We start from the raw sequence: 23,909 nt of genomic DNA, 5'->3' as shown, positions 1-23,909 counted from the left end.
TGGAGACAACGCGTTTATACTTCCATAATATATATTTGAATTTTATATTTATATCGCTCTCATTTCTGTTACAGATTCCCAACGGCTGGGGCTACAACCCGTGGTCGCAGACCGGGCACAAGAAGCGGCCGCAGCCCGACAACGCAGAGTTCGACATCAACCAGACCGCCGAGTCGTGCCTGTCCGTGCTCAACAACGTGTACAACGACGGCATCGCGTGGCACGACGTCGCCTGCTACCACGAGAAGCCCGTCGTCTGCGAGGACTCCGAGGAGCTCCTCAACTACGTCGCCAGCACCAACCCTGGGCTCCGTCTGTGATCAAACCGCCTTCTAACTAATATTTAGTTATTTAAATCAGAACAATCTAATTGTTACCATAATCCCTAATGTTACTGTGATCAACACACTAGCCACATATAATTTTTTTAGGGTCAAACGCAACTTTACCACTACTTAAATCCAACTATCTCAAAATGTATAATAACTGTGATTCAACCCACTCTAACCATTGTTGTCGGGTTCGTTATGTCCGCAGTTACCTATGGTGAAACTAAGGTGTCATATAGCAATAAAATACCATTGACATTATAAATATATTCAGGCAAATCCAATTTGTCAGTAAATTCCCTTTCTTTAGCGAGCTAGTACTAGCGTAAGGCAAAGACAGTGTGATTCTCTCTATGTTTGAAATGAGATCAGCCAAACTACATGCAAAAATAAATTCCTGTTTGTCCGTGTGGTACAAAACTTTTTAAGATAAGTAAGACCCGTTTACACTGTCCGACTTGCCATACAGTATGACATCGAAAACTCCCAGCAACACTGCCTGTTGTACATCGTACAATATTTTGTTTGTACAGTAAATTTAATTTAAGTATCACATAAGTTGAATTTAGTGTATCACCTTAGGGACAAATTTTTATTTGTATATAAAATAAAATTAAGAAAATTAATTGACTTGTTTTATTACTTTGTCATTTTACATTTCTAGTTTAATAAAAAACAAAATACTTTTAGTATAGTTGAGACAGTGGTAGGTTTCTGTTTTCATATTGAGTATTATTTACTGTCATATATTGAAGAGGTATGGACCAATATTGGCCGAACGTTAATACTTGGTGAATACCGACCGTAAACTGTAACAGTCTATTACGGTTCAATTTATAATGGATAATAGTCAATTAACGTTTCGGCCAACACTGGTATGATCAAGCAGGCTGGTGGTGGTTTATGGGCCATACTCCAAGAGCGAATATTATCTAATTTGGCAACACTATAGGTAGGTACTCAATTTAACTTAAAAGTAACTCCTACTGGTGTTAAGGTGCAGATAGATAATTTTGCCCTGAAAACCCCACCAATTAGCATAATTATACCTCGCCTTATTTAAACATATTCGAAACATAAGGATAGTATGTAAAGAACAAAAAGTATATTACTCTCAAACTTAAAAAGGTAACTCTCGATAAAAACAATTGTTTTTAAAGTAACATAGAGGTATATGTTGTGGAGACAGGTATACCTACACGTCTAATGCCACAACCGTAGTATGAATTTTATGAAATGATTTATTCGGCACGGGCCCTAACCTGTTAACTTTTGCTTCTCTTATGCAGAGTGGTCAGCTCCCGTTTTCTCGGCACGTGCAAAGCAACATTGTCTTTAAAAAGCATCAAGGTTCAAACCTATGCAACAGCTTATTCGAAGAACAATCAGCCACGTGGCTGCCAAAAACAACAGGGCATTATTTTTAAAGATAACAAGTTCTGTTGAATGGGCTGTTTCATTAATTTGAAGCATATAAAAAGGACGGTATTTTTTTAAAAGGTCTTGATCCCGTTTACTTCTAACGGCGTAATTAGCAGTGGCTGAAGTACTCACTGCATAAAGGAAACAAATATCTTTTGTTTAACAGATTAGGGTCCCAGACGAAAAAAAAACATTATAAAATTCAAACTACACTTGAGACGATTGTTTCACTACACAAGTTATTCATAAACGCGTATTTGCATATAACATATTTTAACAGCATCTACAGTAATCAGGTAAAGAGGCAAGCTTAAACAATTATTATATATAACATTGAACTAAACTATGATATGACTAATATGCTCACAAAACAAAAACAAAAAAATAACTTAAAAATACTTATTGAACAAAACTATAAACGTCTCGTTATCAACATCACTCATTTCTAATTGTAACCTGTTAAACTATTGCAATGCGTAAGTGTCATTAAATAGCCTTATACTATTTGATATCTTACAACACTAATACCCTGCTTTCAATTACGTAGAATCTAAATCAGTACAGCAGAAAACCTCCAAATAGGTTATCCGTCCATTAATTTAGCATAAGAAAAAAAGTTACATATGAAGTAGCTTACGATAATAACATTCTTAAACTACCCTCTCAATCTTAACAAATGCTTCATTGTTATGCAGTGTAAATAAAAATCCAGCTTTCAAATTAACTTAAGAATAACTATGTTAAGATGAAAAAGTAGCTTGATAAGCTCAGTAAACAAATAACTTATATACTTAGTAACATGACATGTAAATGGCAAAAGAGTTAGTGTAAGGCATCCAGTAATATATCTACTGATATATTATGAACCTAGGTACCTATTTATGTCGTAGTCAAAGGTCCCACATTGTCGCTTACCATAAGGAAGATTTGCTTGTGTCTTTATACAAAGAAACTGTCAAAGCGCTGTCAACCTTATGGCAAGCGACAACGTGGGACTTTTTGCTTGACAACGACACATTTACTTATAAATGTATTAACCAAAACCAAAAATAAACTATCCCACGCGCCTTAAAAACAAAAACATCACTAAATGTCGCTGCAAGCATATAACAAATCACAGCACCGCAAAACTTACATAATTATTACCCAATTATTGGATTGAAAGTATAATTCCTTGACAAAATGGCAGCCGCATAATCAAAGATGGTGAATGCGATGGAGTAGAGTATATAAGTGTACTCGAAATAGTTGTCCCAATAATTATCGATTGCCCGACTCGCGATACCTAGTGGCTATTGACATATATCTAAGGATGACCCCTAATAACTAAATAACAGTGTTTAAATGAAATCCAGCGGGCAATCTGTAAAGGATTGTAGGTCGAAATTATTATAGTTTATCTTACAACAGCGCCAGCGCCATTTAGTTAGGAGCCTCCGAATATGTATGTTTCAATAATGTGCAACTACATATATTACATATTCCTTCTAATAGTACGCACAAGTTTATTTAATACATTTATACAAAGGGCAGTATCTCAATAGCAGTATAGTGTAACACTGGCAAGGAGGCGGATTTTTTAAATCACTAGCGTTAAAAAAAAAAACAATTAATTACGTCCAAGTCCTACCAATGGATAAGCAGTCTGCTTAAATAGTTGTAGTAGCACTTCAGTCGGAAGCTTGAGGTATGCTTACGAAAGCGCCTGCAAGTACTTTCTAAGCAAACTGTTCGAAATCATCCAAATATCGGCGTTCATAGCCACAAAATGTAGAATGACGCGTAGTCGCCCTGCCGACAGACTTTCTATCTTTATACCTTTCACACATGCTCAAATCGTGGCACTTGTTAAGTATTATATTCAAAACGTTATACTGTATGCCATTAATTTTGATATACATCTTCGAGTACTCTTCAATCTCGTCTGCCGTGAGATGATTACCCTGGTGGTTGGTGACGACGGTACTGCAATCATCTGAGCTGGAGGTGTCGGCAAGTTCGAGCTGCGGGGCGTCTTTGGCTATGGCTTCGTATTGGTTGATAGTGATGGTGGTGGGAGTCACCTCTGGTAGTTCTCTCGGCATGACCGGCTTGAGGGTGCATGCGTGGTGTTTACGCCGGCTCGAATAAAACGTGGTAATATCTGGAAGACAAATAAATTGGACGAGTGAATAAAAAATTAGTACTTATATATACACAGAACTCATAATTACCAAGTTCTCTTATAATCTAATATTAACGTATTTGAACTAATTAGGAATGCATGCTCTATATCAATTAACACACAATACTGTTATCTCCTGCTTCAACTCAGAAAATGTATTATGACTATTATGAGTGAGACTCGACTTCGAGCACCATTTAACTTCACCTATTGCTTTGTTGGTTGGCAAAAACAATCAGAGTGGGTGTTTTTTCTTTGAAATGACAATAATACCTACTCGTCTATCACAGATTAACAGTATACAGGGTTTATATAATAATTCTTAGGAATAGATACTTATCTCTCAAAGTTAATGCCAACACCTACAGTTTTGATACCTACACAAAAATACAATGGAATGCGCTCGCTCCCCACACCGCGCGCAACGGCATAACGCTAGGGTTGCCTACGCTTAGAACTTATAAATAGGTAAGTACCTACTTAAACAGCGGAGTGAAATAAAATAAAATGGATATCTTTATATCGGACTTGGCCGGCAGTTTCCTATTTCCCAGCCTTTGTGGTGTACCTGTAGCCTACTAATAAAGCGAAAAGGCTGGTTTTATTTAATGCAGGTTTTAGGTTATTTGAATATCTGCTTTGCGACGGTAGGTACACCGACTATAAGTAGATTCTATAGAAGATGTCTACCTACTTGAAGTACAAATATAAGATTTAATTCATGTCAAAATCGGCTACTGCGTAAATTAGGTACCATTAGAACTTGCTGTTAGGTATACACACATAACAGCATAGCGTAAAATAACAATAAGCAAGTTAAGTTGCAATCATTATAATATTTCGTTTGCGTTTTATTCTAACGAAACATTTTAAAAGGTCACATGTATCTGCATTAACCGCGGTTTGAACCGCGCAATGAACTCAGCAAGAATTCGTTGTAAAACTTCGTGTAGATTAAAACCAGATAGAGATTCACGGTATGTCTCTCTTTAAAATGAGTTTTGTTTGCTTCCATATTTTTATCACCGCACCGGGTAAAGCGCTATTCCGTCCTGCTTGCCTAACCCCGCCTGAAATTTGCGTTTTCTTTGATTATATATGGGAATGTAGGCTTATTTTGCATGAAATTTTACGGTAGTAGTGCCTTTTTGATAGGCGTACGATAACTTTTTCATCGGTACGATAATTTTGACACTCAAATTCGATAATTCTCTTCCGCTCACCTGGCAACACTGATCTTTACTTTAGTCGCCAGCTGACACTGCTAGGAGTTACGCTTCACCATTGTGCCATTTGTGCCGTCGATAATAAACAAACACAAAATAAATCTTATGCGAACGGGAGTTTTAATAGAGTACGTATAAGTACACGTTTATTGTTTCTGTTTTAGTTATTTTGTTAAAGATCGTATCGGTTAAATCACATTGCGTCATTCACTTAACGCGGTCGAGGAGTCGAAAGTATGACGTTGCCAGGCAACTGACATTGTTTTCATGCGTCGAACGACCCAGTGAGGTTGAATCATATGATGTTATTTTTATTGATGTACTTGCATAAGGTATATAATAGTTAATTAACTAAATGCATTGTTACCTGTCGCTTATAACTAACTAATTACTACAGGACTAACAAGTCTAGGTAGATACCTATTATACCTACCTGTCTCTGTGTCCCTGACTGATTCTGACGCGCAATGAGCCTCAAACTTGACTTTTATGCGGATTGTAACAATAACTTGTTCTGTTGAAGGAAAGGGTTTTCAGTGGGTAATCGAGTTTGAAAAAGACAATAGTCCATAAATAAGTAAAAAACAGGTGAACCACATATTAATTTATAAATCTTGTATTTCACTAATGGCTGTTAGTCATATTTGACTAACAGCCATTAGACTTTACTCGTACTTTTTTTATCCGACTTAGAAAATGATGAGGTTTTCAATTTATTATGATTTGGTTATATTTTCATCTAGTCAGTAACGTAAAATCTCCAAATATAAGGCACAATAGAGGGTAATTGATTGGTTACTCAAATCAGTTTCTTTTTTCGAACTGTCAAAACGATTCTCCAGAAAACAAAACAGTGACGTCACGGTCAACTTACGTACTCTTTATAGTTCTTTCGGATTTAAAAATCGAAAATGTGTCTGAAAATTGTGAAAAATAACTGCGGTCTCGATTTTTCTAATATTTTAGTGATGGTTTATTTCGTCTATGGTGTCTTTTTTTTAATACAGAAAACTATATACAAATGAATTCTTAACTGTTAGCATAAGTTCGATTTATTTGTTTTAGTTTTAAATTAGTTAACATAAACAATGTACTGGTGTTCTTAAAACTGCTGATTACTCGTAAGATTATGATCACAAAATGGAGTTGGTAACGCAACGGTGGCAAAGGTTTTTTATAGATGGCGCCATTATAGGTGGGCAAGCTGTTTATAATTTTGTTCTATGTGATCTGGCTTGAAGGGGCATCTGGATCATAAATTTAAAACAAAATAAACAAGAATTTGATACCACTGTGAGGATTGATTTTGATATTTGTGGGATTGACAGGCGAACGCCATCCGCCATTAGCGCCATCTGTAAAAGGTTTCGACCAACCAACCCCATTATAAACGGAAATCCTAATTAGTCATAAACACAACGAATACCTAGTTATAATAGTTGTGTTTTGGACCAAACATTTAATGACTGCTACTATATCAACTTACTACTCAGATTAATTCTATTTACTTAATACATTATTAATGTTTCAGTTGAGTATGACTAAACTTAAACCTGGGAATAAAGAAGAATATTTAGCCAAAAAGAGAGAGAAGGCGAAAATATGGTATCAAAATATTAAAAACGACCCAGATTTACATGAGAAATATCAAAGAAAAAATAGACTAAAATATGAAAAAAGGCTAGTGCATAACAAAAGTAGTATAAGTGAGATGACATCTAGCCAGCAAAGAAAGCAGAGGAAGAAATAGAGGGAAGAAAGAAAGCGAAGAAATCAACGAATGAAAGAGAGTAAAAAAAGAGAGAGATAATCTATGGTTATAAAGAGAAAGTGACATTTACCCCATTCATGTAATAAAACTATACTACTACCTAACCCTAATTTACTGAATACCAAAGATTTCACCATAAAGACAGAAAGTCAGGATCTAAGTGACCAAGACATTTATGATAATCTGGAATTCAATTCAGATTACCATAGTAAACATGAAAATAATACAATTCAAGGACATATTCCTACAATAGTAACTATATCTTGTCAGCAAAAAAATCAAAGGAACGAATCAGATAAAGATAAAAAAGAAAACCTCAGACCTGAGAACACTGAAGAAGTTTTCACCATAAAGATGAACAGTGAGGACCCAAATAATCAATGACAATCCGGAATTAAATTTAAGTGATATTGGAAGCTATGAAAGGAAAAAAGCGCAAAACAAAAATGTCCCCTCAAAAGAAATAACATCTTGTCAGCATCAAATGCAAAGGGAGACGTTAAGAGAACATGAAGAGGAAGTTAACTGCGAAGTTTTTTCGATAAAGACAGAAAGTGAGAAGCTAAATAACAGTATTAATAACAATTCAGAATTGAATTTGGATTATTAAAGTTAATTTGAAAGGACCAATGAGCAAGAAAAAAATACCCCGACAAAAGAAATGTCATCAAGACAGCAGAAACTGCAAAGGAAGAACTTAAGAGAGAAAGGGAAGAGATGTCAACCAAAGAAAGATAAACGTAAACCTCAGAGCAGAGGAGAACTTTTAGCCAAAGAGAGGGAACGTGAAAGACTAAGGTACCATTACATTAAAAACAATTCGGAATTATATTCAGAATATCAAAGAAAACAAAATACAAATTATGAAAACGGGAAAGCACAAAATAAAACTCTCTTCATAACTGACATGAAACCTCGTCAGGAAAAAAAGCAAAGGGAGAAGTGGAGAACAGAATCAAAAAGAAGATATCAACAAAGGAAAGAAAGAAAAGAAAGAGAGAAACAATCTGTGGCTGAGAATAAAGAAGCTTATTTAACCCGAAATAAAGAACAGCAAAAAAGCAAAGAGAAAAGTGGAGAGTAGAATCAAAAAGCAGATGTCGACAAATAAAAGAAAGAAAAGAAAGGAAGACACAATCTGTGGCTGAGAATAAAGAAGCTTATTTAACCAAAGCGAGAGAACAGCAAAAAAAGCAAAATGAGAAGTGGAGAGCCGAATCAAAAAGAAGATATCAACAAATGAAAGAAAGAAAAAGTAGGGGAGAAACAATATGTGGCTGAGAATAAAGAAGCGTATTTAACCAGAAAGAGAGAACAGGCGAAATTATGGTACCAAAATATTAAAAACAACCCATAATTATATGCGGAATATCAAAGGAAGAATAGACTAAAATACGAAAAAAAGAAAGCGCAAAAAAAATTGTCCCCATAAGAGAGATGACATCGACCCAGCAAAGAAAGCAGAGAAAGAAATGCAGAGAAGAATCAAGGAGAAGATATCAACGAATGAAAGACAAAAAGAAAGAAAGAGACAAACAATCAGGGGCCGAAAATAGTTCACCAGAAGTTGACTGTTACCCTGTCCAGTTATTAGTTATTAGAAAAACAAAACCTGTTAGTGTAGATTTGTGAGAATTAGCCTGATTGCCCAATGCCAAGTAATAAGTGCATATTATGAAACTGACAGCCTTTTATCGTTGCGTTTTGTACTGTTGGTCCAAAAAAACTTTCCATTAGTATTATAATTAGGAAACTATAAAAAAACATGAAAAATGGTTGTTTACCAGATATTGATTTCATTCAACTGCTTACAATTAAGCGTTGGTGCTACAGCATAGATGGACATTGTAAAACATGTAAAATAATAAAAAATGGTAACCAATTTTATTCATATTGTGTCTTTTGGTGAAAAAGCCACAAACGCGGAATTGTTGTTTATTTAATATTGCCAATTTTATTTGATAATGCATATAGCACCTAATAATTTCATAAAATAAAAAGGAATTGCTTTTACTTTCAATATACACCGCTGGGTTCTTCTGCAGATGCACAGGCCACAGCTCCATGAGGTCAATAAAGTTAACCACGCCTTGGCTAGGAGTGTCCACGTACAGGTCTCCCAGCACCTGTAAAAAAAGAAAAGTTGATTTTTTTAAACCACAAAATTGTGATGAATGAACATACTGCTTACCTAATGGTATGGTAAACAGATGGCCCATGAGTGCTTGGAACTTCAATACTATTTTGATTTCTCTCTTATGTGTATTTTAGTAATTTAAAAAGTGATATTAATTTAGGAATACTTAATAAAATTTCTCTCTCTAACCTTAGTATTTATTAATTTCACATTCAGGTGTACTTTCTAACAAAACAAATAAATAAACAAATAAACTTTTTATAATTTTAGTTAGTTTGTATGTGTGTTCCACTGCTGGAACGCCTACCCTTTCCATTTCATCCTCTTTGGGGATGCCAGCAGTGTTACTTTTCATTTATTTTTTAATTCTTTTTTATATCTCTTACTTACAATTTAAATAGATTGAATCATATGACAACTTTTGGCACTTACAACATCATTTCCTTTAGTACACAACATGGCTATGGGCACAAAATAAATAGCTTTGCTTCTATTGATTATGTTCTGGCCTTTTTCAATGGATCCATGATTCCAGGTGGTGGCAATGACATCCTTAATTTCACATTCATCTGACAGTGCCTGAAAATTTTAATTTTATTAAATACCATGCCCAAGACCAAGGCTTCCAGTGCCTCAGGCTGGATTTGAACTAGCATCTTCACCGATCACGGAAATATTTTGAGTTGTTTTCTTATTGTTTTATAAAGAAACATTTTATACTGAGCAAGATACACTTAATAACGTTATCCAAGGAGTGTCTAACAATTATAATAATTTATTTATGTAGTTACCTATTCACAAGTAAAAGTTATGATGCAGGTAAGTTTATATAAGACTGTAAACTTAGTGGTGGATTTGCCTTAAGGCCCAATGGGCATGGGCCTAGGGAGGCCAGATATTAGGGGTGGCCAACAGGCCAATCATGACAACAATATTAAACAGGGGTATCTTGTACTTACTAATGGCCTGGGGCCTACGACGGCCAATACTGCAAAACTGCCACTATGTAAACTATACTTCCATACCTTATCAATTGGTACCACTCCATGAATACTGGCTTCAAACACCTTTGTAGGCAGTTTCTTAAACTCCGGGGGTAAATTTACATAGACCATGCTTTCATCCGGTCGTACATAGTACCCACAGTCAACCAGCCAGATTAAAACTTGGGATTCCATGTGCACAATACCACGGGTCCATTTATCCTGGTGCCATACAGCAACATACTAGAAACAAAATAAAAATGTGACAAATTAGTAACTTTCTATTTACTTACTGAAAAAATTGTATAGGATATCTGGGATAGACACATTTTATTAAACAAATTGTTCGGACAAATAAGGGAGTTTTTAATGAATATCGCTAAGCCGCCAAACCTTGATTTGTTGATTGACGAGATCGTAGGTTCAGTAGTATCAGGATTTATCTAAAACTCATTGAGGTAATCTGTCAGTGCTAAAACTTAAGAAAAAACAAGTTTTAAACACTTGTAGGTAGACTACAGAAAACAATTAGGTAGTACGCTTAATGTCCAAGAGCAATACAAAAAACGTACTCACTTTTCCGTGGTTCACATCCGACCACTGTTTCTTCAAATAGGTCTGCAGGTCACACCGGTCCTCATCTTGAAGTGGTCGGTCACTATCATTACACTTTTCTTTTAAAAAGAACGAAAATGGGTTTTTCATATGTGTAACCGTAACTTCCATTACGATTAATTGTCTTTTTAGTATACTTGTAATTTAATCCTTAATCTGACAACAAATCAGAAACAAAACAGCTTTCGCGCTCGCAACTAGCGCTTTTTACTTTCACACATTCGCACTAGGGCGGTAAATAGTAAATATTTGTCTCATTGGTTTCAAAACCGTGAAAAAGTTACGTACAAAAGCGCCATCTACGAAAGATAGGTAGCAATACCAAATCTACAGCTTTTACTCATTTTAGAAGTAGTAACAAATTAACAATTCAAACTAGTTCGATCTTAAACAACTAGATGGCGCAGTTTGACGTTATCAATAACTTAATTCAGTAAATGTGTTATTGAAAAGTGTTCTTTTGAATAAATAAATAATCTTCAGTCATTTTTTTTATTCCACACCTCCAATTCATAACATACATCACGGAGCAAAAAGTTCAATGTCGCATGCAGGGTTCTTTATAATTGCAACGTCATCTTGTAGATGGCGCTGTTTACTGGTAAAATTGCGGTTGTGTTTTGTAAAAAATGTATAGGTAAATAATAGGATTTCAAGTGGTCATTACAAGAAGTATCGAAAAGTGCCAAAAATATACCGCATGTGCACCAAAGAGTAAACAAAACACAAATGCATTTTTGGGTAATAGACTAAAGACTTGTCTTTACGGAATGTGGAATTAAGAGGAGTGACATCTCTTATGGTAGAACTGTTGCAAAAGTGTCCAGCTGTCAGCTATAAATAATAGTTCCAAATCTCTCCAGAGTAGCGCTAGAGTAGCTAAGAACCTAGGCGTTATTGACGGAGTGAATTGCGCTGTCTATGATTTGATTTTTTTGTTCAAGTACTCTAGGTATTGTAGCGCCACCTATTTAAGGTTTTTTGATGATACTTTTAGGTACATGGAGATTTCGTTCCTTACCTCCATCTTCCGTACTTGTCTTGACAACTATGGTAGGTATGGAAGGTGGGTTGCAAGGCTCTACATAAGTTCTGATAACTTTTTGACAGTGTGAGCTTTATGGTTTCGTCTTGGCAACATTTTACATGAAAATGTTTTTGATGGGATTTTAATTTACCGGTATCCCTTTCAAACTCACAGGTCCCTAAACTACCTAATCAAAGTGTAAGTAGGTACTTGAGTCATTATTTGGTTGGTGTAAATCGCATGTCTCTTGCGCTTTTCGGTACTAAAACGAAGTTGGATCTTTACCGTGTCTTGTACTTATAAGTCAGTAGTAAATAAAAAAAATATTAATGAAGCCGATTTCCATTTCACGATATCTTAAGAAGATATTTTTTAAGGCTTCAAAGGGTCAAAATGTCATTACCAATTTTTTTTATCTTTAGTTAAATAGTTAGTAAGTTTTATTATGTTTGTTTATTCCTTTGTTTTGTATATTAAAATATAAATCATCAAAAAAAATCTAAAAAATAATAATAATCAAATTAGTAATTCAAAATACAATTTACATAAATTTTACACAAGCCCGACCATTATTTGCCTCCATTTGTCATAAATTGGAAATAGGACTGTTGCTGTTGCTTCGAACGCGACTGAGTAGAGAGGCCACTTTCTTGCGGATAACGGCGTGGAACATACTTGACGCGCTACAAAATCGGGGCACCTGCATCAGCATCCTGAAAATTGTATTGAACGCGCAGAACGCTGGCACTGGGTTATTGATTGCACAAATTAAATTGTGTCGTACAGAACTAAATGGCAACATCAAACTTTTTCGGCTCCGCGGTACCATTACCCTGCATGCTACATGCTACTTGCATATTACCGTGGGTTTCTTCCAAAAAGTTTTGTCAGTTCCGTGTGTCTTATGTCTCGGTATCGGTAAGCGAAAATCGTTTTAATACGAATCCTATTTGATACGACAAATTATTCGAATTGTTATTACGTAATTGGAAGAATGTTCTGGAACTATGTTCAGGGTTATGTGGAAAAATGTTTGTTTTTACCACGGAATACTGTTGAATATTTCGACCACTGTAATGACTATTCTTCCACGGTAAGGACATGGAAAGCTTTTTTATTGTTCATGTTCTCTTCAATTAACCAAGCGCGTTGCCGATCCTAACACTCCGCACCCTCGTTGAGCTCTGGCAACCTTACTCACCGACAGGAACACAACACTATGAGTAGGGTCTAGTGTTATTTGGCTGCGGTTTTCGGTACTTCCCCAGTTGGGCTCTGCTCTAAACCTGGAATGACATCCGCTGTGACGTGCGGAGCCTAATTCAAATTATTTGGATTCTATTGTCTTTGTCCCTTTCACGTCATTAGCAAAAAGAAAGAGACAAAAAAGTGCACACGTAATTCAAAGGTATATTGACGGTTATTATAATAGACCCCCGAAATAAGTCAGACAGCATCGTTCCAAAACACTCTACGAGTCTTCATTCCAAATAATTCATTAATGATATAAAAGTTAAAAAATTAACATAAACACCATATTTTACGTATTTTATTATGTATTATACAATCAAAACAATGAACTTAAAAAAATACAAAGATTATTACGCAAATTAAATAATTCTACTTTTAACGATCTCTACTATAGTTAACAAATAGTTGTATCCGCAATTCGGACCGTATCTTACAAAGTTTTTCTTTTACAAAAAAAGGCGATTAATTTCCGTATTATTTTATTGAAATTTCTTTCGTTATGTTTTATTGCGGTAATTAAACTTAATTCTTAGAATACCTTAAGAAAACATGAGTAAAATAATGATAAAGAAGGATTAAATTTTTTCCGGTTGTATTTTTACCTTCCAAATATGTTCTCACTGTTGACGTGAAAAGTATATGTATACTACACGAGATCAAAGTTATCAAACTTTGTTCACTTGTTGTACTAATAACTATTTTCTTCTTTGACTGGGGTAAGTACCTACTAAGAAAGTTATACTCGTCGTAGTGAAGAGCTTGACACATCTTACTCAATTCAGAATTCTAAATCGTAAAAGTGTGACCGCGTTTTCGAAGAGCCTGACTGTGACTGCACTAACTAGAAACAAATGTTTAAAGGTTTTTAGTTAGGATGTCAGCTAGGACGACTGAATTTAGTTAGGTATGTGAAGCGTTTTAGATGTTGGTACTTATTTGGTAAAGTAGTTCAATGCTAAAACTTCACCCACAAACCAACCACCTGTCTAATACGACTAAATACTCATCGTCGTAAGTCTCACGTAATGGATGTTACCATATTGTTATAACTAATAGGTACGCAGCTACAACTTTTACATTAAACATAAGGAAATGAGAAACCTAGGCTTGTTCGAGTAGATCTCTTCTCTTCCTCGCGTTGTCCTGGCATATTGCCAATTTGTCACGGCTCATGGAAGCCTGGGGTCCGCATGACAACTAATCCCAAGATTTGGCGTAGGCACTAGTTTTTACGAAAGCGACTGCCATCTGATCTTCCAACCCAGACGGTAAACTAGGCCTTGTTGGGATTAAATAGTCCGGTTTCCTCACGATGTTTTCCTTCACCGAAAAGCGACTGGTAAATATCAAATGATATTTCGTACATAAGTTCCGAAAAACTCATTGGTACGAGCCGGGGTTTGAACCCGCGACCTCCGGATTGCAAGTCGCACGCTCTTACCGCTAGGCCACCAGCGCTCCAGGCTTGTTAAGATAAATCTGTACAGTGCATTGAAAGTACCCTAGTCCCACATTAATTTCGAAGGGTGTTGATGAACATGATAACATCTTAGATACCTACTTAATCGTAATTAATAAATAAATAAAATATCTTTATTCAGTAATAAAGGACACATATTATATGCTTACGTTTTGTTTACAACTACATACTTAGTTAATTATCTTAACAAGTAATTCCTCGATTTTTCTAATTCTTGATGCAATACTTGTATATATGTCTGTGATTGGTGTGATTTTCTGCTAACTTGGAAAAGTTAAGTATAAATCATTCAGAATACAAGAAATCGAAACAGTGCACAGTAGCATAGCACGTAGGTAGATTAGATATGTACCTATGTTGTTTAAGTCAGGAACGACGACCTCGGCCGGCCGGGTAGGCAGGGTCGGGAGGGTCACGCAGAGGTGACAGGCTCGCGCGTGAGATACGGGCTGATGTCAGCGGCAGCGCTCCCGACGGCGGCGACGCACGGAATGCACGCGCGGGGCGCGGGCGGCGGCCGCTGTCGCCGCGCCGTGCTGCGGCTCGCCTGCCAGTCCGCCGCGCGCCTCCGACTCGAGTGCCGTCCCCGCGACCATCCACTACGCCCGCTGCAGGTACGTACCACACGTGACTGTACCGTGCGGCTATTTCGGCGCCATCCTGTTGCTTAGCGACCAGAAATAGCCGATGTGCGACGTCGTCGGCGTCTATCCCGACGGCCTCGGGCGGCGCGATGACCCGCGTTGTTTGTTTGCCGAGAATCCCTAAATACGCCGGTCATCGCTTCTGCGGGTTTATCAGTGTTACATATTTATTACTTGCCGACGGTCGGTGCGGTGAGGTCAGCCGCGGGCGCGGCGTTATGGGCCTTATCGCGTGGGCCGTAGGGTCGCGCGCACCGGCGGCCGGCGACAGACGCGCGGCGACGCCCGCCGGCCTCGAGCTGTTCTGTCTTTGCTCTGCTCTTGCGTCGTTTCCTACAACTACGTACATCCATATAGCACACGAAGTACCCGTATGCCCTGCGGTCATCTAAAGCGCAACACTCGCACACCAAAACAATGAGATCAGTACAATAGCTTCAGCTGAATTTATCTCGGCTACTGTACCTGTACCTATAAAATTGTTGGTTGACATTTTAGTCACAGGCACAGCAGGCACTAGTTACCTACATGATTAAGTTGGTGATAAATAACTTACCTCACCTATTTGCCTATACCTACGTACCGGTTACTAAGTAACGTTAGATGTGTTAGCTTGTTGTGCTTCTACAACACGCACTAGTACCGATAGTGTAGGTACCTACTTGAAGCAATAAGTAATTGACGCTGAATTTGCAAGCAATTCAATGTAGTAAATAACCTAACCTAGGCATCTATCGGATCGCATTACGTAAGCGTGCAATTGATAATAGCATATGCCCATGTTTATAATATGTTTACTGATTGACACATATCTTCAAATGTTTTTACAGTTAATTTAATACGTCTTAATATTTGCTAAGATTTAACTACCGCTCTGCAATTAATCCAAATACCTAGAGTTTTGTTTTGACACAAACAGTTCGAGGTCAAACATTAACACGGCGCTTGCCTGCGACTGCGACTTCGTAGGACGCGTCGACTGCGTAGATTACTATGACTGCTCTAGTGCTCTCCCATACGAATTATTAACCCCTATTTCGTCCTCTCAGGAAATAAATTTGGAACAAAAAGTGTGCTTCATCCAAATACCTACTTGCAGTATTTTGTGCATAGCAAAGTAACAATTATATCCAAAGTAACGAGGTAGGTATACCTATTAGTATTTAAAAGCAGAATTGAAAGTGAGGGATCTTATTCAACTACTTACTGCGCTAAGTTATAGTATTTTATGCAACAGTTGTATAAGAAGGGTCAAAAAAGGCGAGTGGCGTGAGTTACAATGTGAGCCGCAGCCGAAGGCGTAGGCGAACATTGTAAAGGAATACGCAACGAAAATTTTTTGACCTACTTATACAACGTTGCATACAATATTTTTCCTACGAGTCAACAAAAATAAATCTTAATTTAGGTAAACAAATTACAGCAAAAGTATATAGCCAAGACGCGCGAGCATACCTTGTTACGCGCCCGGCCCGCCGCGGGCCGCGGCCGGCCGGTCGGCGACACCTCCTCGTAACTCATGAGGCCCTGGTACTTGCTACTTGCTAAATTAATTTTTTGGACAGTTTTTTCTCAATTTTGGCCACCGTAGCCTACGGAGACTAACAAGCAACGCTAAGCGGTCTTCGTAGTCTATGGGTGTTGCTATATTACGGGTGTCACATGCGTGTTTCTGACTTATGAAGTAATTATTTTTACTATACAACCAAATGAATATTTTGTAAGTTGGCAGCAATGCACTTAGTTTAAGACTGTATTTGTTTGGGTTTTGTTAGGTTGGTAGCCATTAATCGCAGTAACATTATAGCTTATAAAAGCACAAGAGCTTTTATGAGGAATAGACAATATAGACTTTTCTTGAAATCTTTTATGTATGTTCTTATATTCGTGTTAATGAATGCATAAATGACAGATAACATTAGAGGAGTAGGAAAAGTAATTTAATAAGAGCTCTATCTTTCAATTCAACTTTTAATACTAATACACAGAATCAATTTATTATTAAGCGTCACTGAAAAGGTCTCCACTCAGCTTAATGTCAAGATACCACCTAAGGATCTCGACGCTGGTCTTCCGTGGAAACCTTTCCGAGAGAGCACAGCTACACGCTAAAGTACAAAATTTTATATATTTAAGTTTAGTATACACCTATTATTCCAAATGCATAATTTCCAAAAGGCGAACAATCATCTGGGTGCGTAGACAAGATGAAGATCTTATCTATCACTCTTCCATATTAGTGCGACAGAGACAGTAGCGATTGGCATTTTGTCTAAGCACCCGTGCGTGATTGTTACGGATCTAGATGTCATACTTTGTCATGGTGAGTCGCTTGTACATCTGCCTGTCCTCGGGCCCTCTCCTTTGCCCCACGTCCTAAGATCTTTACTACTTATACTTATCAAAAATTATCTTTGACACACGTTAGAATTAAACAGAAAATAAAAGCTTGTTTTCAGCCACCATCAAGTATCATGCGAGTATCTCACGTATTGTTAGCTGCTGCTTAAAGCAGCAGTCTTTTTTTCTTAAGAGATTTTTAGACAACTTGTATGCTGTCCAGGTAGGTACTAATATTAAGTAGTTAAAACATCATAAACATGAAAACCAAACTCCACGTCCTCATGTTCATAAACTTATATATGAAATATTAGTGAGTAGTGTGCCTGTTGACGAAGGATTTGGTACAGTACAGAGCGTTCTCTTCCGAAGCAGAGTACTTTGCGCGCCACGCAACCGTGTACGCTAATCTAAACCTTAAAGAAAACGGTGTAGGTTATAGTACTCGGTGAGACGCTTCGAGACTCTTATTATACCCTAGACGCACCGCTTAAAATGATTCCAGCCTCGCACCATTCAAGTTCTCGCCAAACTCACACTTACGTCGGGATGGTAAGGGATATAACCGTGGGCACTGGCGGTATCAGAGCTCGGTATGTGTTCCTATTGCTTAACAAGCACGGACGAGCGAGACTATCAGTTAGGCTGACCAGTGAAACGGTGACCTTGAGATCGGTATCAACTATGCGTAATCAGAGTCACTTATACGTGTTCCACTGAGCGTTGGACTCGAGTTATTTAAGGTTGGAATATTTGGAATAACGCCCGTGGCCGAGGGCCCGATGAGAGTGAAAGTCGGGGGTGGGTGGGTGGATCGGTTGCCTCCCCGCAGGAGTGCTCGACCCGGGACTTCCGACCAGGATTTGCTAAATCTGCTGCTTTACTCGACGTCGAAGAAAAATCGGATGTTCTTACAGATAACACGCTTACAGGCCCGTATTCGGGAACGAAAATTCAATACCAATTCAAATTCAAGATTTTTCTTAGTTCGTCATGCTCGCATAAGTAATATCGTCTTTATCATAAGGCCCAGGGCCCCTATCCTCAGGAGGCCCCGAAAGACATATAGTAACTGTATATTTGATTACCCATAATAATTAAGTAGATCATAGTAAGAAAATGCTAGTTTAATATTACGCTTTCTTTACTTTCCAAATGAGCCCCAAATTCTTGCTGAGTGCCCAAGGGCCCCAGTATAGTTTAACACGGCCTTGCGGTTAGGTGTTATTGCATAATTATATAGTTGTATATTTGTGAGCAGCGCATGCTATCAATGCATTGTCATTGAATTTTCGATTCGACAATTCCTCATTGAGAATGGGAACTTGTGATTTTATTCTTGTCATTCGCCCGGGTTCAAAAACCTAATTAGCGCGTTTTGCTAGCACTCACTGTTTCATATCAGCGCGCAGGACCTATTAGTTATGTTATGTCCGTGGCATTGGTAAGTATTGTTATCCAAAGCAGGTCAAGTGCAGGTCTGAGTCGCAAACCAAGACTTCCGTGTCACGTGGTTTTGCATTTAAATCATTTCCATTCATGATTTGACACTTAACAACAATCCCCCCTCCCCTGTCTACGAGTGATCAACTGTTCGCTGGCGTATAGGTAGGTACTAGGTACTACATCTAGACCTATTGTAGACTTTTTATGTTTTTGTTAATAGTAGTAATGGGTAGGTAGTAGGGTTGCCAACCTTAGTGCACAGATTTGCGGTACATTTGCGATCAAATTGCGGGACTTAGGTATAAAATGCGGGACTCCCTTACCCGACCTAATAGGCAACCAAACGAAGGAAAATCGGGGGAAATAATTAGGGTATAAGCGAATTTTGGGATAGTGTTTAAACTACTAAAATAACTCGTAAACGGTGGCCCATAGCAAAATAATTTTCTTATACGCAAATAATCTATATAATATTGCCTATTAGAAATACCGTATTATTTTAGGATTAATATTTAAAATGATATTAAAGCGGGAAAATTTGTTAACATCAATTCTGTGGTAAGTTCTTTTTAATATTTTCGTAAATAACTCGTAAACGGTGGCCAATGGCAAAAAAAGGTTGTTAAACGTACATGATTTACACAAATTTTTCTACAAAAAAGATTCAGTCCACTTTTCACAAGGACCAATATTTAAAAAGATATTGAAGAAGGAAAGTTAATTTATGTCAATTAAGTTTAAGGTTCCTTTTTTTAGTTTATCGTAAATAATTTGTAAAAAATAACTCATAGTTAAAGAAATTCTAAAACATGAATAATTAAACATGAAACATGTGGAAAACTTTTCGTTAGGATTAATATTTGAAAAGATATTAAAGCGGGAAAGTTCATTATAATCAATTTTCAAGTTCCTTTTTAGTTTTTCGTAAACACCTCGTAAACGGTGGCCCATAGCAAAAAATTATCTTAAACGTAAATAATCTTCATTAAATTGTATACATAAAACATCTGGAATCAATATATAAAACAATATTAAAGAGATAAAGTTAATTACAATCAATTCACAGGTTCCTTGTTTTACTTTTTTTAGTTTTCGTGTATAATTAGTAAAGTCCCCATAATGACCCATAGCAAAAAAATATCTTACACGGATAATTACCATAAAATTTCCTACAAGAAACATGTGGAACACTTTTCCCTAGGATCATAGAATTTATAAAGCTATTCAAGCGGGAAGGTATAATAATGTTCAACGCATTGATTATAATTAATTTCCCACTCTTTTAATAAATCTCAAATCTCATTAAATATTGATCCTAGCGAAAAAGCGTAAAAAACTTTTTTGTAGAACATTTTATATAATTTGTTTGTGTACTATTTTATTTTTTTGCAATGGGCCACCGTTTACGAGTTATTTACGAAAAACTAAGAAAAGAATCGGTGAATTTATTGTAATTAACTTTCTCACTTTAATATCGTTTTAAATATTGATCCTAGAGAAAAATCTTCGAGACATTTTTGTAAAAAAAAAATATGTAGATTATTTACGTATCAGAACATTTTTTGCTATTGGCCACCGATTACGACTTATTTAACGTAAAGTTAAAAAAAACCTTTAAAGCGTCCCTTTCCCGTTAGCACCAGTATCCATCAGTACTTTCAGTATGTTGTTTCATGCATCTTTATCTACAACGACCACAACTATGCCAAAATTCGCTTATACACGAATTATTTCTCTAGAATGGCAATTTTTGGGCTTCGTTTTGTGAGCTATAATTGGGTAAGATATATTGACCGTCAACGTATTGAACAGCATGAAAAATTTAACAGGCCGGGTAGTGCCGATCGAGCGAATGAGAGCACGGTGTTCTCGCTCGATACTCGCGTCGCGGTATATTGAAATTAAAATCACGCGCTCTCAAATTTGTACCAGTGCTAAAAATCTAGTCTAGCCTGAAAACGGGACAATCGGCGTCCCGCGGGGGCTCCGTGCGGGACGCATACTCTAGGGCCCCAGAAACGGGACGTCCCGCATATAGCGGGACGGTTGGCAACCCTAGTAGGTAGGTTAGTTATTTTTTATTTAAGTAGGCTGTACAATTACTTATCAAAAACACACCTATATCCGAATACAAAAAATATTTTAGAACTGCTGTAAGATGTACTCTACATTATTATGTTTATAGCTCGCTGTACAATGATAGCAATTATATTTCATATTTTTTTGGTATTTTTTCATAAATTTTGTGTTATTTCTACTTAGAATCACAAGCTCTTTCCTCCTTGGATTCTCTTCAATCCTAATTGGATGAAAAATGTCCCAGAGTTTTTTTCTATTGTATTACTTTTTCCCTATATATGTATTTTATTTATTTGTTTGTATGGCGGTAGCAAAAAGAAATGTTTGAAATATGTATGGAAATTTCAGGACACTTTTTTTCTCCTATAAGGATGAAAAGGATTCGCAATCCTGACTAGAAATAATACAAAATTGGCAAAAACGGTCACATATTATAATGGAAAAAAAGAAACGCTTAACTAGCTTTGAATTGAAAGGTTTTAATTTTATCTGCTGTCTCTGCTGATGCTTGGCAAATGCACGGCTCGATGTCGAGACGCAACAGCATGAAGTCCCTTTGAGCAGTCTTGTTCTCATAAAATTTAGGTACTTAACAGTGATTTACGGTCAGATGAACATAGGCATGGATGCATGGTTTAACACCAAATACCGATTTACCTATTTATTTAATTTCCGATCAATATTATTTTTAAAATACATATTAGGTCTATGCCTAAAAGTCAGAACTAAAAGTCGCAATATCGGCATTAATTTGCGAAATGGATCCTCATTTCTTCCAAAACCTGAAACATACATTTGAGCAAAAGCCATGGAGTTTAGTTAGCAACCAACCAAAAGTAGATACCTACTTGAGTTGAAAGTGCTCATGCAAGTTAACTAGAGTTTTACCATAACGAAAATGTTAAATGACTCGCGAGTAGCAGTTTTTTTTTTATGTTGACACGAGGAAATATTATGCATTACCCTGACATTAGCATACCTCTATCTATATTAGGTGTAGCCGTACATGCAGTAATCTTATGCCATATCTATCTATGGTAGATAACGATACGTTTTGACGTGAAACGTAAGCACTTTGTCATACGTCATCAAAATCAATCTGTGTCCATCTAATCTGTAAACTTCATGACGTATTTTGATTACATTTAAACATCTACCTAATGGATTAAGCTATTTTATATTAGCTTCTGCTCGCGTTTTCATTTGCTTACATGGGATGATATGATGCTTGATATAAATTATTCCATATATTCTTCCTCAGGCCTCAAAATATCTCCATACCAAATGTCTATGGTTTAAGCGTGAAGAGGCAACAAACAGATAGACAGAGTTACTTTAGCATTTGTAATGTTTTATATATGTAGAAGGGATTATGTCAGAGGGGATTTTATTAGAAGTTTTCAAGCCGCTCGAAACTTGCTGATGCTGACGACTCAAGTACGGATATGGTGGTCGTTCTTGTGTACGTGACAGCGTGATAAAACGGTGTCCGTCACTTTCAATCCCGCGGTGTTAAAAAGGGACGGTTATTTTATCACGTGGATAAGCCATCCAGAATACGCCTAGAGGCTTAAGGTTGTTGGCAAATAAGTTTAGCACTTTGACCGTGTTGATATTTTAGACTTGGACTGTACCTACTGGTAGTATCCATTTTACCGGGCGGGACGAGTGCCCTCCGGAGCACGCGAGCCGCGCCCGTGATCACGACACGAGTCCGCTAAATTGCCCGCTAACTTTGTTAGCACTGCTGATGCCGTATTACAATTATATACGCCGTCAGCAGAACCATTAGCTGAGTTTTCCTCACAGAACACGAGTACGAGGTACCTATTCAACCTTCATCTCAACCGTAATTTGACCTGAAAACTCGTAGCAACTATGTTTTCGCCGACATAACTCGATGTGCCGTTTATACTTACTGTGGGATGGAATAGTCAATTTGTGTAATAGTGTCCTATAATATTTAGTTTATTTATTTATTTATTATGCTCTACCGCTATCACGGGCAATAAGTAAACACTCATCGCTCATACTGGTCCTTTACCTGTTGCATGAAACATCGCCTCGATGGCAATTTCTGGCAGCGGCAAGGCGGTAGGTACACGGTGACTTTACTTCCTGCCTTGCTCTATTCCCTGTCCACAGCGACAAAGTGTAAATGATGTTAGAAAGTCATAAGTTGCAACTTAAGTAGCATTAGACGGGGAACTTACTTCTAGTATAGGTATCCCATGGGATAACGATTTTCGAGCGGCGACAACGTACTTACCGATAAATATAGTGGGAAAATCCTCTAGCAAAGTGGACCGACGAACTGGTCATGTTAACAAGAAATCGTTGACAGAAAGTAGTTGTTAAGCTTCTCGTATCTCCTATAGAGGCTTAGCTTTTCCCAGCCGGCGCGTCTTCCATCTGCATGATAATGACGTTGTTTATTAATAATTGAGTCTGTAGGCCTATGCCGGAATAGTCAACATGCTAAACGAATAACGCCTGAAAGCATTATAGATTCACATCAGTAAGACGGTCTTAATCTATTCGTTCATTGGGTTCAGGGGACAAAGGATGCCATACCAATGTTATCTGCTGATCCTAAATAACGAGTACGCAGACCGGTTCAATCTAATCAGTCTATCTGTTCACAATAGTGTCTTTGTCCCTTTCACGTCATTAAGAAAAAGAAAGAGACAAAAAACGTGCATACGTAATTCAACGGTATATTGACGGTTTATAATAGACCCCCGAAATAAGTCAGACCGCATCGTTCCCTACGAGTCTTCATTCGTAATAATTAATTAATGAAATAAAAGTTTAAAATTTAATAAAACACCATATTTAACGTATTTTATTATACGATCAAAACAATGAACTTATACAAATTTACGCAATTGTTACGCAGTAAATAATTCTACTTAACCAATTTTAACGATCTCTACTATAGTTGACAAATAGTTGTATCCGCAATTCGGTCCGTATCTTACAAAGTTTTTTATTT

General features: G+C 37.0%; 3 protein-coding genes and 2 long non-coding RNA genes across 6 annotated transcripts in view; 3 read left to right on the top strand and 2 right to left on the bottom strand.

Annotated features, from left to right (window-relative positions):
- LOC133517682 (uncharacterized) overlaps positions 1–955 on the top strand; it is a 37,152-nt gene extending 36,197 nt beyond the window's left edge. The window contains exon 5 of the mRNA XM_061851046.1: positions 75–955. Coding sequence (XP_061707030.1) covers positions 75–320 — 246 coding nt within the window. The 3' untranslated portion in view covers positions 321–955. The remainder of the gene's footprint in view (positions 1–74) is intronic.
- Positions 1–23,909, bottom strand: part of LOC133517685 (uncharacterized) — a 125,201-nt gene that overhangs the window by 78,357 nt on the left and 22,935 nt on the right. The gene's annotated exons all lie outside the window — the stretch shown is intronic.
- LOC133517678 (uncharacterized) lies at positions 951–11,173 on the bottom strand. 2 transcript variants are annotated; one of them, XM_061851041.1, is made up of 5 exons: positions 10,609–11,173; positions 10,075–10,275; positions 9,482–9,628; positions 8,927–9,038; positions 951–3,894 (listed from the first exon to the last, which is right to left on the bottom strand). In XM_061851041.1, exons 1-5 carry the CDS (start codon positions 10,756–10,758, stop codon positions 3,470–3,472), a joined length of 1,035 nt encoding a protein of 344 aa, XP_061707025.1. In that variant the 5' UTR covers positions 10,759–11,173; the 3' UTR covers positions 951–3,469. The 2 variants fall into 2 exon arrangements, with proteins under 2 accessions (XP_061707025.1, XP_061707026.1); XM_061851042.1 differs by lacking the exon at positions 10,609–11,173 and adding an exon at positions 10,426–10,602.
- LOC133517684 (uncharacterized) lies at positions 3,902–9,318 on the top strand. The gene is made up of 2 exons (XR_009799391.1): positions 3,902–5,269; positions 6,673–9,318. It is a non-coding gene; the product is annotated as an uncharacterized LOC133517684 (long non-coding RNA).
- Positions 14,834–23,909, top strand: part of LOC133517669 (zinc finger protein Xfin-like) — a 49,105-nt gene continuing 40,029 nt past the window's right edge. The window contains exon 1 of the mRNA XM_061851027.1: positions 14,834–15,019. Coding sequence (XP_061707011.1) covers positions 14,858–15,019 — 162 coding nt within the window. The 5' untranslated portion in view covers positions 14,834–14,857. The remainder of the gene's footprint in view (positions 15,020–23,909) is intronic.

Source organism: Cydia pomonella, chromosome 5, assembly GCF_033807575.1.
Source record: "Cydia pomonella isolate Wapato2018A chromosome 5, ilCydPomo1, whole genome shotgun sequence".
Classification (NCBI taxonomy): domain Eukaryota; kingdom Metazoa; phylum Arthropoda; class Insecta; order Lepidoptera; family Tortricidae; genus Cydia; species Cydia pomonella.
This window is presented reverse-complemented; position numbering and strand designations above follow the sequence as displayed.